We start from the raw sequence: 11,893 nt of genomic DNA on the forward strand, positions 1-11,893 counted from the left end.
AAAAGGCTAATAATTAAACGTCTGAACTGCTTACAAGACTACATTCATATGTTGCTCAACCATGATCATCATCTTTAAACATGAGACCTTAATGGTCACAGTTTTTATTCCACTCATTACAATTTAGGGAGAATTGTTACAAAAAATTACTGCAGGTCCACGAAAACAGGATATTAGGATAATATTTACCTTTTTTACAAGGGTGAGGATTTGATTATAAGGAACCTTACTATCATTGCAGTGTATAAGTTATTTCATGTGGTATACATGTTGGTATACATGTTGTTGATTTGTGGTAGAGCCAATAAAAGATAGTATAATCTACACAAAATTTGAGAACACAATGTTGACTTGGTGAAAAAATATTTCATATTATTATGTAGAGTAAAATTGGGGTCCCAAAAATGGACCCTTGTGGGACACCATCAACATTTCAGGGGCTTGATACCAAAACATCCGCAAGAACAGTTCGTCCTCAGTTTGACCTCCAGGAGAATTTACCACTAAGTCAGGGATTTGAAACAGCTTTGAGATAGGTCACTAATTATTCAGGTCAGCAGTGTGTCCGGCTCTATGCAGTGGAACCACCTGATGTTGTAATATCAGGATCACCAAGATGAAGAGAGCGCAGATCAACATTGATTCCTCCTGTTCAGACTTGCCCTCAGGTGCTCTGTGTCATCTCAGAGGTGTTGAATTGTCAGCGTTGATATTGTTCATGGATATGGTATCAAACAGATCACATGTTGAAATGAAACAATGAGAATATGCACAACTTCAACCAGATAATTTTTTATTAAAGGAACATTCTTCTTTTGTTGTAAAAAGGTGCGAGCACCACCGCCTCCTGTAATAACGATCTTGATCTGGCCAACGTGCATTTGTTTTGAAAGCGAGTGAAGATGCAATGTATTTCTAAGACTGTTTTTCTGTTTTTAAAGGAGCAATATGTAAGAGTTAACCAAAACAAATGGTGGGGTGGGCAGCATGTGGCTAACTGCTAACTGCTGCAAACTGTAGCTGCTATTAGCGAGTTCGCTCAGTTAGCAGTCCGGACTGGAAGTTTGGAGAACCAGGGGAGTGTTGGTGTTTACACTGCCAGCACAGGAGATTTAAACATGGACGGGTTGGGGCGATGCTTACGGCAGCTTTTAAAATAAATACAAATCGCCAATCTTCTCGGTTATGGTCTAGTTTGCTAATGTATGGCATCAGCGTTACATTGAGACTGTTTAAAAAACAGTTAAAAACTACTTGTAGTATGTTTAATAATAGTGTGGCAGCAGGATGGAGATTTTAGTAGATTACAGACTCAGACTCCATCGGCACCGGGCCCGTCTCTCTCTTCTCAGAGCTTCCGATGTTCAGCAGCCGTCTGTCAATGAGCAGCGACTCCGTCACTCAGTCTCTTAATTGTGAGTCCAGGGTCACAGGGAGGGACAACAAACATGCAGTCAGACCGGCTACCAAAACAAAGGACCCAGAAGATCAGTTTACGTTTGTCAGTTCATTCTCCCCTCAGGACACCATTACTCCACTATAAGTTTAAATAGCAAAAAGGTGTTTAGTGCGATAGCATTGTTCCAAATTTCACATACTGAACCTTTAACTTTTCTGTATCATGATCACAAGGTTTTACTACTCTCTACTCACTCTGCTACTAGGATTAGTGGCCCAAATGCTAAAACTGGACATGTGTCGATAAATGTATTGAATAACTTATGCAAGCAAGTGAAATTCAGCACCCGAAACAATTCAAGGATCAATCGATAGTTAACTCTGTAAGCAGTGTATCATAACCGGCTCTGTAATCGCTCCACATCGTCCTTCAAATTCCTTCAGACTGTCCCCAACGTGCACTAAATCTGGTTTGAACTGGTCTGGAGCAACATGTCACTATAATGCCAGTGTAGAGTAGCCGACAATTAACTGTGCCTCCCTTGTTCTTTTCTTCACTTAATTTGTCCGGCAGAAAGGGATTATTGAGACTAAATCTGTTCTGTAAGACCCTTCCTGGCAGCAGATCTCAGCTATGGGAAAAAAGTATAAAAGATCCTGAAGAATTTTGGGTGCATTCAGTGTGAAAACTAGTTTGACCTCTTGTCTGCACTCTCCTCCTCCGGGGCCTTTCATCTTCCCTCTTTCATGCCCACTTTTCTTTGAGTTCTTCACACTCTCTCCTCTCATCGGCTTTTTTTCCCCACTGACTTTGTTCCACAGTGTTGCTGACCTGAGGTTATGCGAATGGGTGCGATCACATGGCGACACAGTTTTATGATGCCGCTGCTGTGTGACTAAAAGGGCAACTCTTCTCTCTGTTCTCACATCACAGAGGTGCCAGTTCACTTCCTGTTCAGGCCTGAGGTGCCCTTAAGCAAGGTGCTGAACCCCTAGCTGCTCGGGGCGCCTCAATACAGGCTTGTGGTGTAATGGGATTATGTATTCCCATTTTCTGGGGCGTCACACTTCCACTCCACTACATTTTGGAGACAAATATTGTACTTTTTATCCACCTCCTCAATGTCCTTCAAAGATGGCTTATGGTTTAATCCTCAAACATCATTTTCTAGTGAGGGGAATGCTGTTTAAAGATTTTATTCAAGAGTTTTTTTTGTGTGTACATGTGTTGCTTTAATCAGTGCTCACCAGGGAGAGGACTCCACGCAGTGCACCCTGCTGGTGCAGCGAGGACTTGTTATTGCCATCCATCAACCGGTTCAGACTGGACTGATGGTAATACTAACAAGGTTCCTGGAGAGAAGTAGCCATAAACCCAACCCCCATCGTTAGAGCACGAGCCCCTAACTTTAAGCCCGAGCAGACAGAAGTTTATTTTAAATGCATGTCTTATTTTTTCAACTTTTTCAATTGAGCTGCTTTTAATTATTTATTTATTATTTTTGAAAGAGTGATTTGGGTTGCACATCCGGAAACCTCTCAGGTAAACACATTTGTGTTTGTGCATGTGTGTGTGTGTGTGTGTGTGTGTGTGCACGTTTTACAAACATTTCAGACACATCCTAGAGGAAACAAGAAGTCTACAGTATGACCCATAAATAACACCAAAGCCGCCACATCTCTGGGCGGAGAGACTGTGCGCCTCTCTGTGTGCTGTGCGCTCCAGGCGCGCAAGAGGAAGCCGCGCTCTTCCTCCAGTCTCTGCGTTCAAGCTGCTGCTGGACCAGCAAGAACAGCTTTGAACCGGTTTTGTCGCTCGCTACAAAGCGGTACGAAACGGATGCTCAGTGCGCATTGTTGATGCAGGCTGCTCTCCCAAACACAAGGACGTCCCTCGATCGCAGCTCAGACAGTCGAGGCTCTTCTTGTTTATGTCGCTTAAGACGAGATTTTAACGGGGAAGCCGTCCTACATGGAAAGTCCCCGCAGAACGCGCAGCTCTGCGGGTTCCTGCTGCTGTTTTTGTAGATGCTGAGGTGAGTGAGTGCCGCATCTGTGTTTTTGTTTTTTTTCTTCTTTTCAACAAAATAACAAGCGCTGTCTGCCTGCCCGTGTCTGTGTGTGGCGACAAGGTTTGAAGGGGCATTAAGATTACTGACGCTTGCGGATGCAGTGAGCAGAAGATGCGGTTAAAATCAGTCACCAGGCCAGATAGTGATTTTCTTCAGGATGTTATTGTCTGAGATTTCAGTGGAAAAAAAGTGACCTGTTTCCTGTTATCATGTTGTCATCTTGCTTCACAAGCAGGATGAGCTTTGCCACAACTTTTCCTCCACAGAAATATGGCTCAGCGATGTATAAAGTTGCTCTGGCCTACAAATAATTAATAAGAGAGGTCTGAAAAACTGAGGTCAGCGTCAGGATAGGAGCCTCTCACGGCTGTCTAATAAGGAGCTGAATCATGGAAGAGGCAGGTTAAAGGTGCAGGAGGAGGAGGAGGTGGAGGGGGAGGAGGGGGATGGATAAAGAAAACTGCCAAGTAGTGCAGTTTCCCTTACTTTCTCCTCCTCCAAGGTGTGGTTCCACAGACAAAAGGAGCTGTTGCCTTTGGGTAAGTTGCAGTTAGTCAGTGTTCAGGACCTCACACAGGTGACCTGCCTGTTTGCCAGGCTCAGTGCTGCAGCAGCCATCACTACATCAGGGTTTTGCGTAAGTGTGTGAGAATGTGCTCCACTCGGCCGCCTCATTAATTATTTTGCAGCCAAACCACAACTGTGATGTTTGTTGTTGTTGTCTTCCCCCCAGGAACCCCTCCTCTGTCAACGCTGTAGCAGATCCCAGAGGGCAGCAGTAACTTCAGCACCATGTCTCAGTCTACCGCTAAAGTGCAGGACGGAGGCTGGGGATGGGCGATTGTGGTGGCCTCCTTCATGGCCCAGCTCCTGGCCTACGGATCGCCCCAGTCGGTGGGCGTCCTGTACCCTGAGTGGCTGCACGCCTTCCAGGAGGGCAAGGGCATGACGGCCTGGGTGGGCTCCCTTGTGGCCGGAGTGGGACTAATAGCCAGTGAGTAGCACACAGTGTAATAATGTTATAATCCTCCACACTGGGATTAAACAGCCAATTTAAATGCCTGATGAATTAGATCAGCCAGATGGAACAGGGAGGGTCCTGTCATGTTAGAGTGACTTTTTCAGCATTTTCCCTCCAGATTATTGTTTTTAGCATCTGATAAGTCTGTGCTGAGCAGAAAATTGATGTTTTGGCACTGCGTGTAATTATGGGCGAGGTATCTGCTGATCTGTGCGATCGAGGGAGAGATAACATATCGGCTCTGTGCTCAAAGTAGAGCACTAGACACTCACCTTTACACCTATCTCCCGACCTTTTCCTTCTCAATTATCATGCCACATAATACCACTGATAACAGAAAGCAGACACAATACACGTTCAAAGTCTGACCAATGGCTTCAATGTAAAGGGGCAATACAAAATGATGCTGGGCAGTATGCCGATATTATATGATTATCGTGATATGAGACTATTATCTTTCTATTATCTTTTGGACGTGATATGGCGTACGTGTGGTTTTAAGGGTGGCATTAGAGTAAAGGGATGTGATTTTCTGAACTTATCAGACTGTTCTGCTTGTTTAATGCTTGCCTTTACCCACTTTACCCACATGCTATGGAGGACTGACTGCGCCAAAATCAGGAATAAATAATTTAAATAAATACATTCACCCAATTCATTTAATTTGACATAAATTGAATTACCTGCTTTAATTTGTCTCTGTATTTATTTACTTTTCCATTACAGTTTTGAATTCATTCTTTTTAAAATATATTTATTTATTTACATATTGATTTCACACTTGTTTACTTCTGTATTTTTCCTGTTTTGCTGTCAATCAGATCAACTTTTCACCTGTTGGATGATCGACATCAGACTTCATAGATTGACTACACATGCCTCATAAAATGTTATTATATTGATTAATAAGTGCCTACATTTATTTATAATTAATTCATATTTATTATCGTGTCATTTAATGGCACGTTATTTATTCATTTCAGATTTTGGCAGTTTCAGTCCTCCATATATACCCACATTATTAAATATCCATGTGTTTACATTTTGTGAAAACACCAGTAGTCATCCCTACAATATACAATATCCTAGCAATTTCAATATCGAGGTATTCGGTAGAATTATCCTGTTATTTGATTTTGTCATCCAGTCCTTGCATTTATGCAGTGCTTTCGCAGAGAGTTCAAATTACCGAGATCTATATTGTGTTTTGCGAGGCAGCCTAAAAATAGCACAATATTTTCACCGAGGCACATGTTAACCATAGCCACAGGTGTTAATGGTTTCTCCTTACTGTAATGTTATACCAGGGTGGGGAGAATTGACAATGCTGTGACAAATATGAGCACTTTGTGGCTCCCTGAGCACAGTCGCTCCCTGTGGTGGAGATAGCACGGATAGTGCAAGCTATAGTGCCTGTAATCTAACCACAGAGGGAGGAACAGAAAGACAGTTGGAGAGACCGACAGGGAGAGAAACACAGAGACTTAACAAATATTGCCTTTGCTGAGCTGCATAAACTTACTTGATCCCGAGTAGAAACAATAATTAAAAAAGAGAAAAGTCTGACACCATGGTAAACAAAGAGGAACTCACACACACACAAACCATTGAGCCTCAGTAACCTCTCAATTATGAAGGTATGCTCCCATGACTGTGATGAGAAAACAGGATCAGTGACAGATAGCGGTCTTGGTTGACATTTCCGTCTAAGGCATACTCTGGCTCACCCCCCGGTCTGGCTTCTTGCTGTCGTCTCTCTCAAAGGGGCGAGGTGAAAAATCATGACTGGACAGATCTAGCCTCGGGCCTGGCCAAGTCTCGGACACGTGTCCCAGCTGTAAGACAGCTGCAGCACTGCGGTTCTTGCTGCACAACAGCACAGTCTTCCCCCTGCTTGGAGGGCAAGGAAACAGTAAATGTCGCATGATGAATGAGGCAAGCTACCTCCGGTTATGAGAGTATTCAGCAAGCAGTAAAAGATACACGCTTGGGTTTAAAATGCTCGCAGTGTCTTTAAAGCATGTAGCTCTGGTGAATAGGTGGGAAAAGCTGATAAATATATATGTGATACAGTCAGACAGCGTGGAATAAGTTGATTTATCCACATTTAAAGCTGATTAAAGTGGAAATTAAAGGATGTTGAGGAGTTAACCTCATTGGTTTCAGTAAAAAGTGGAACTGGATCTCTAAAGATTTTCTCGAGTGATGTGACAACACCTCTGACAGGTTGCCAGTTTGAACCTAATATGATGTGGCGGTGATGTCGTCAGACACAGCAGTGCCTCGTGAGATAGGGTGTGAATTTCCCTGAAACCCTGTTTGTTGTCAAGAATACAACAAATTAAGCACCATAAGATTATCTCTATCCTTTGTTCCCTGAATACTTTCGTTCCTCCGTCACTCATTTTTTTCCCTCTTTGCATCTTCTCTCTCTCTCTCTTCTCCCCTGTTCGTCTTTCTACCTCTTTCCCTGCAGGTCCTGTGTGCAGTGCCTGTGTGGACAACTTCGGGGCACGTCCCGTGACCATCTTCAGTGGCGTAATGGTGGCGGGCGGCCTGATGCTCAGTGCCTTCGCTCCGAATGTCCAGTTCCTCATCTTTTCCTATGGGATCGTGGTTGGTAAGTAAACTCGATGATTTTCTGGCCCCTTTGCCTTTATTTCATAGTGCAGGGAAGGTTGATAGGCCCTTATAAGTCTTTATAAGATGTTTATTAACATTAATAAGACTATTCAAGTGTAAATAATGGCATGAAAACACAATTTATTGTTAGATTATAAGACATTTTTAAGTACATGGGGCGCACACTGTAGTAAGTGTGCTACCGGAGCACCCTGACAAGCCGGAGAGTTAACTCAGTCAGGTAGAGTCTTGGGTCAGTGTCAGGTGAAACAATGTGTTTGATGTTACTGTGGTCATGTGAGTTCACTAAGCTTCTTATCCGTCTAACAAGAGACTCTCGTAACACACTGTACAATCATTTTGAAGAAGCGGGGCCACATGTGAAGTCCAGCTATTATGCAACACCAGAGAGTGACTATATCTTATATTGCCAGTTAATGAATACCACACCGAGACACTACATTCAGTTTGAGCATTGCCGTTTGTATTTATTGGGGATGTATACAGAAAAATAAGAGCCCATGGGCGTCTGCATGGGCCAAGCACCACCTGTTATCACGCTCTAAGTGGCAGCCCGGCCGTTCTTCATCCTGGTAAGCCCCTCACACTCTCAGCACTGCCTGCACATGAGGCAGTGCTGACGAGTGGAGCGGGTATGCCATGCATATTTGAAGACAGTCATTTATTTTTAGAGATGCCCTGAGATGATGGCCGTGGCTGTCCAAGCACGTGCAGCTTGTTTACTCCTCATCATATGTTTTGCTACTTGTATTACCCTCTGAACTTTTTTAAGCACACTGTAAATATGTTTTTTTGTTAATGATTTGCTGAGTTCATCTCAGCACAATGTTGTTTTGTGGTATTGTATGACCAAGAAGAATATATCATATGTTCTATGAAACTCGTTTATTTTTAGAAGTGCAAAGCCTCTGCCACTTTCACCTGACTAATCCCTCTTCCGATCGTCCTTGTCCTCTCTCCTCCTACAGGCCTGGGTTGTGGTCTGGTCTACGCAGCCACGCTGACAATCACCTGTCAATATTTTGACAAGAGACGTGGCCTTGCCCTCGGCCTTGTCACCACAGGTACTGCCGCCCACCCTCTGAGCTAACTGGGATTCACACCAGTTCTCCATGCTCACTTCTTTCATGTATGAGCTGCTGGGAGCCTTGGGATGCTGAGGTAAACATCTGTAGTGTAGCAGAGGCAGAGTAGTCTCTTAGGCAGGGACGTGGGCTGGGACTAGATCAGGTTTGGATGAGAATCAAAACTTCGGTGGTACTGGTTTGAAGGTAGACGGGTGCATCAGAAGTTTATCTTTAAGGTTAAAGTCAGTCGTCTGATTATGAAAGAGTAATGAAAGCATTCTGCTGACTTTCAATTGCTTAATTGGGCCGCACTGATATAGGGTTGCGCTCCAGGGTGTGTCAGTATACTGTGACATCACTTTGGGTGTGGTTACAGGTGCAACAGGTGCCCACTTCTGAGCAAACCCACCAGTAATCTAGCATTACTAGTGGGTTTGGCCAGAAGTGGGCATTAGATAGAGGAGAAATAATCTTGACGCTTTCAACTTTCAATGGGCCGTAAAATGGTGATTTTCATCCTTTTTTTAACCTACTCTCTACAAGTTATTAAAGCCAATGTGTAGGAATAGTACATCTTTTTTGGTGCCCCCCAGTGGCAGTATGAAAAAGGACAAATACAACCTGGGAACACAAAGATGAATGAGCAAATTGATCACATAGATTGTTTTCATCAAGATCTCATTTTCTATAAAAACACATTTGAACGGTGCTATTTTCTATTCTACTTGATATCGATTCATTTGTCACTTTCTCCCGCAATCACTAAATTTCTGTCTTCCTCTGCTCACCCAGGCACAAGCGTTGGAGCCTTCATCTATGCCACCGCTCAGAACGAGCTGATCGTGATGTACGGTCTGGATGGCTGCCTGCTCATCATCGGTGCTGTAGCACTTAACCTCATGGCCTGCGCCGGCTTCATGAGGCCCCTCAACATGCCAGGGTACTACCTCAAACAGAAACAGAAGGCCGCTCTTGAACGCAACGCAGAGGAGCAGCTTTTTGAGAAGCCTCCATTGGACGACCTGAAGATCACAGCAGGGTCCAATGCAACCACTCCTGAGAAAACTCTAATGGTGAAGGAGCTGCTCATCACGATGGACGCCAAGGACTTGGCCATACAGACGGAGAAGAAGAAAGGCAGCTTTCTGTCTGGGTTGGCAATCATGAAAGTCATCAAGAAGAAGCAGCAGGCATACTCAAAGTACGTGAACTCCATGTATGAGATCCTGCAGGACCAAGCCATGGTGGCCTTCTGTATCGGTGTCTTCCTGTTCAGCCTGGGGGCGTTCCCTCCTGTGCTCCTTATAGAGGATGTGGCGCAAAGTCAAGGACTCATTGAAGAAGTTAGTGTCATTCCTCTGGTATCAATAGGGGCCATCGCCACCTGCGTGGGTAAACTAGTGCTGGGTATGCTGGTGGACATCAGGTGGATCAATGGCATCTATCTGTACGCCTTCACCATGTTTGCAGGAGGTGTGTCACTGCTTCTCATCCCTCTCACTAAGACTTATATGGGGCTGCAGATCCTGTCTGCCGTGTTGGGTTTCTTCTCTGGAAACTGGTCTCTCACCTCCTACATTACCACTAAGATCGTTGGCTTGGACAGATTGACACAAGCCCACGGCATCCTCATGTTCTTCGGAGGGCTTGGGATCATGCTTGGACCCCCTGTTGTAGGTAAGAGGGCTTTTTCTTTATGAAAATTTGGAAGCAGCAGAGCGAGGCAAGGCGAGGGGCATGTGGACTTGAGTGAGAAGACAGCTTGTCATTATTTAGCTGACTGCTGTATCTGTCAGGAATCCCTGCTGACTGTGCTCACAAGGTCTGTTTTTCTCATCACTTTGCAGGGTGGTTCTTCGACTGGACGCAGTCATACGACCTGGCGTTCTACTTGAGTGGGAGCTGTGTGGTGGTGGGATCACTCATCCTCTTCGTGCTCACCCTTCCCTGCTGGAACAGGAAGCGCTTGGAGAACGACAGACCAGACGTCCATTACACCAGCAACTGTGACAAAGTTGCCTCTGTAGCCTGAATATGAGCACCTTTCATAAGGACTCTAATCTCACCCCTACTGCCCAGCAACTGTCCGCTGACAAACTATACCTGAACCACCTCGAGGAGGAATTTTCTTTCTTTGACCTTACAGGGGTTTCCCCCCCCTTATTTCTGCTGCCAGGTTCTAATATACCAAAATACACGCCAGAGGTTTTGAAATACAGGCCTTTCCTCTGTAACTCGCCTGCGTTTCTCAGGTTCAAACATACTGCAGATCTTTTTAAAGGTTTGACTCCAATACCTGTGTTGATTTTTTTTTATTATTATTGCCTCATTATACGAGGTCAACTGAACAATATGGTTTAGCCCCCCGATTCCATATTGTGTCTACGTTAACGCTGGTATTCGCTTCACTGTAGCTCTGAAAGAAGACAAAGAAGACATGGTGGCGACGTCTGTAAAATTCTTGGGTGTTAATTCAACACAATCAACAACTCTACAAATGCACAAAAAAATCTCCCAAGAATCTTACTAGAACAGAGAATACAGGGATTGAAATGAAGGAGGGAGATGCTTTTTGATAATCGTAACTTTAGCAACACATTTTTTATTTTGTATTTACTTTTTGATATGTATCTTATTTACACCGCTATGTATCTTACCAAAGCATCAATGATAGACAATGCCTGTCAACACACAATGCCTGTTGGAACAATACAATCGCCTTGCTTTAATAGATAATGTTTGTTTTCAAGTGCATTGACTGAATTTATACTTTTTAAAAAAAATGGTTGAGTTTCACATACCTCCTGTTTCTTGATCACACAGAGACTTGAATAAGTTATGCTGATTCAAAAACATGTAAAAAAAAAAAACACTCAAGAGATCCTACTGTAATTCAAACCCTCGCAGCATGTTGATTCTCTTTGTGGCATGATTTTCATGAACTCTGATGGCATTCATTTTGACCAGGCTGGTCCTTTTCCATCATGTTGTGTTTGTATGTGTATTTGTTGTTGTGTGTGTGTGTGTGTGTGTGGGTGTGTGTACATGTCTGCACACGCATGTTTGCATACGTGCACAGGTTTGTGTATGCGCATTCATTGTTTGATAAACTTTTGTATTAGCACTAGTTTGTAAAGTCCTATGTGCTAGTGACTTTTATATGCACAAACTGGCCACAGAGCAGTAAAAAAATGTTTTTGTTTCAGTTTGAAGTTGATTATTGTGATCATAATTGTAATGAATTTATTGCAATAGGCTTTTAGAACCACTTGAATGTTGTTAAATATACCACTACAAACGTATTTTTTGATAGTTCCAGTTTTAGGGTAAATCTGGGACATTAGTGTTTGCGTTTTGTGTTTGTAGAGGGTATTTACAACGTGCAGATGAGGTACAATTTGTACCGACCTAGAAGAGACAGTATGTTTGACTGTCACGTTTTAGCCACTCTTATTTTTTTTTTATGCCAGTATTATATTATTTGTCTATATTTCTGTTCTTTTGTTTTTATTTAAGAAGTGCCAATAAAAGATATTGATATAATTATAGTGAGTGTGTATTTATTATGGAGCTTGAACCACAATTTGAATCCAAAGTAAAAGGTAAATATATCCCTGACTACTGACTATTTGTTTATACTCCCCGCCAGGTTGGCGAGTCACAATGTTCATCCAATTAGCGTTCTTTACGTC

The 11,893-nt window shown here is 43.3% G+C and overlaps 1 protein-coding gene across 3 annotated transcripts; it reads left to right on the forward strand.

Annotated features, from left to right (window-relative positions):
- Window positions 1-2,860: 2,860 nt before the first annotated feature.
- On the forward strand, window positions 2,861-11,744 carry LOC311270976 (monocarboxylate transporter 9-like). Of its 3 annotated transcripts, none has more exons than XM_084376272.1 (6): window positions 2,861-2,941; window positions 4,204-4,464; window positions 6,968-7,111; window positions 8,103-8,198; window positions 8,994-9,878; window positions 10,049-11,744. In XM_084376272.1, exons 2-6 carry the CDS (start codon window positions 4,263-4,265, stop codon window positions 10,231-10,233), a joined length of 1,512 nt encoding a protein of 503 aa, XP_084232398.1. In that variant the 5' UTR covers window positions 2,861-2,941; window positions 4,204-4,262; the 3' UTR covers window positions 10,234-11,744. The 3 variants fall into 3 exon arrangements, with proteins under 3 accessions (XP_084232398.1, XP_084232396.1, XP_084232397.1); XM_084376270.1 differs by lacking the exon at window positions 2,861-2,941 and adding an exon at window positions 3,140-3,434; XM_084376271.1 differs by lacking the exon at window positions 2,861-2,941 and adding an exon at window positions 4,018-4,107.
- The last annotated feature ends 149 nt before the right edge of the window (window positions 11,745-11,893 follow it).

Source organism: Pagrus pagrus, assembly GCF_965226575.1.
Source record: "Pagrus pagrus genome assembly, chromosome: 15".
Taxonomy (NCBI): Eukaryota; Metazoa; Chordata; class Actinopteri; order Spariformes; family Sparidae; genus Pagrus; species Pagrus pagrus.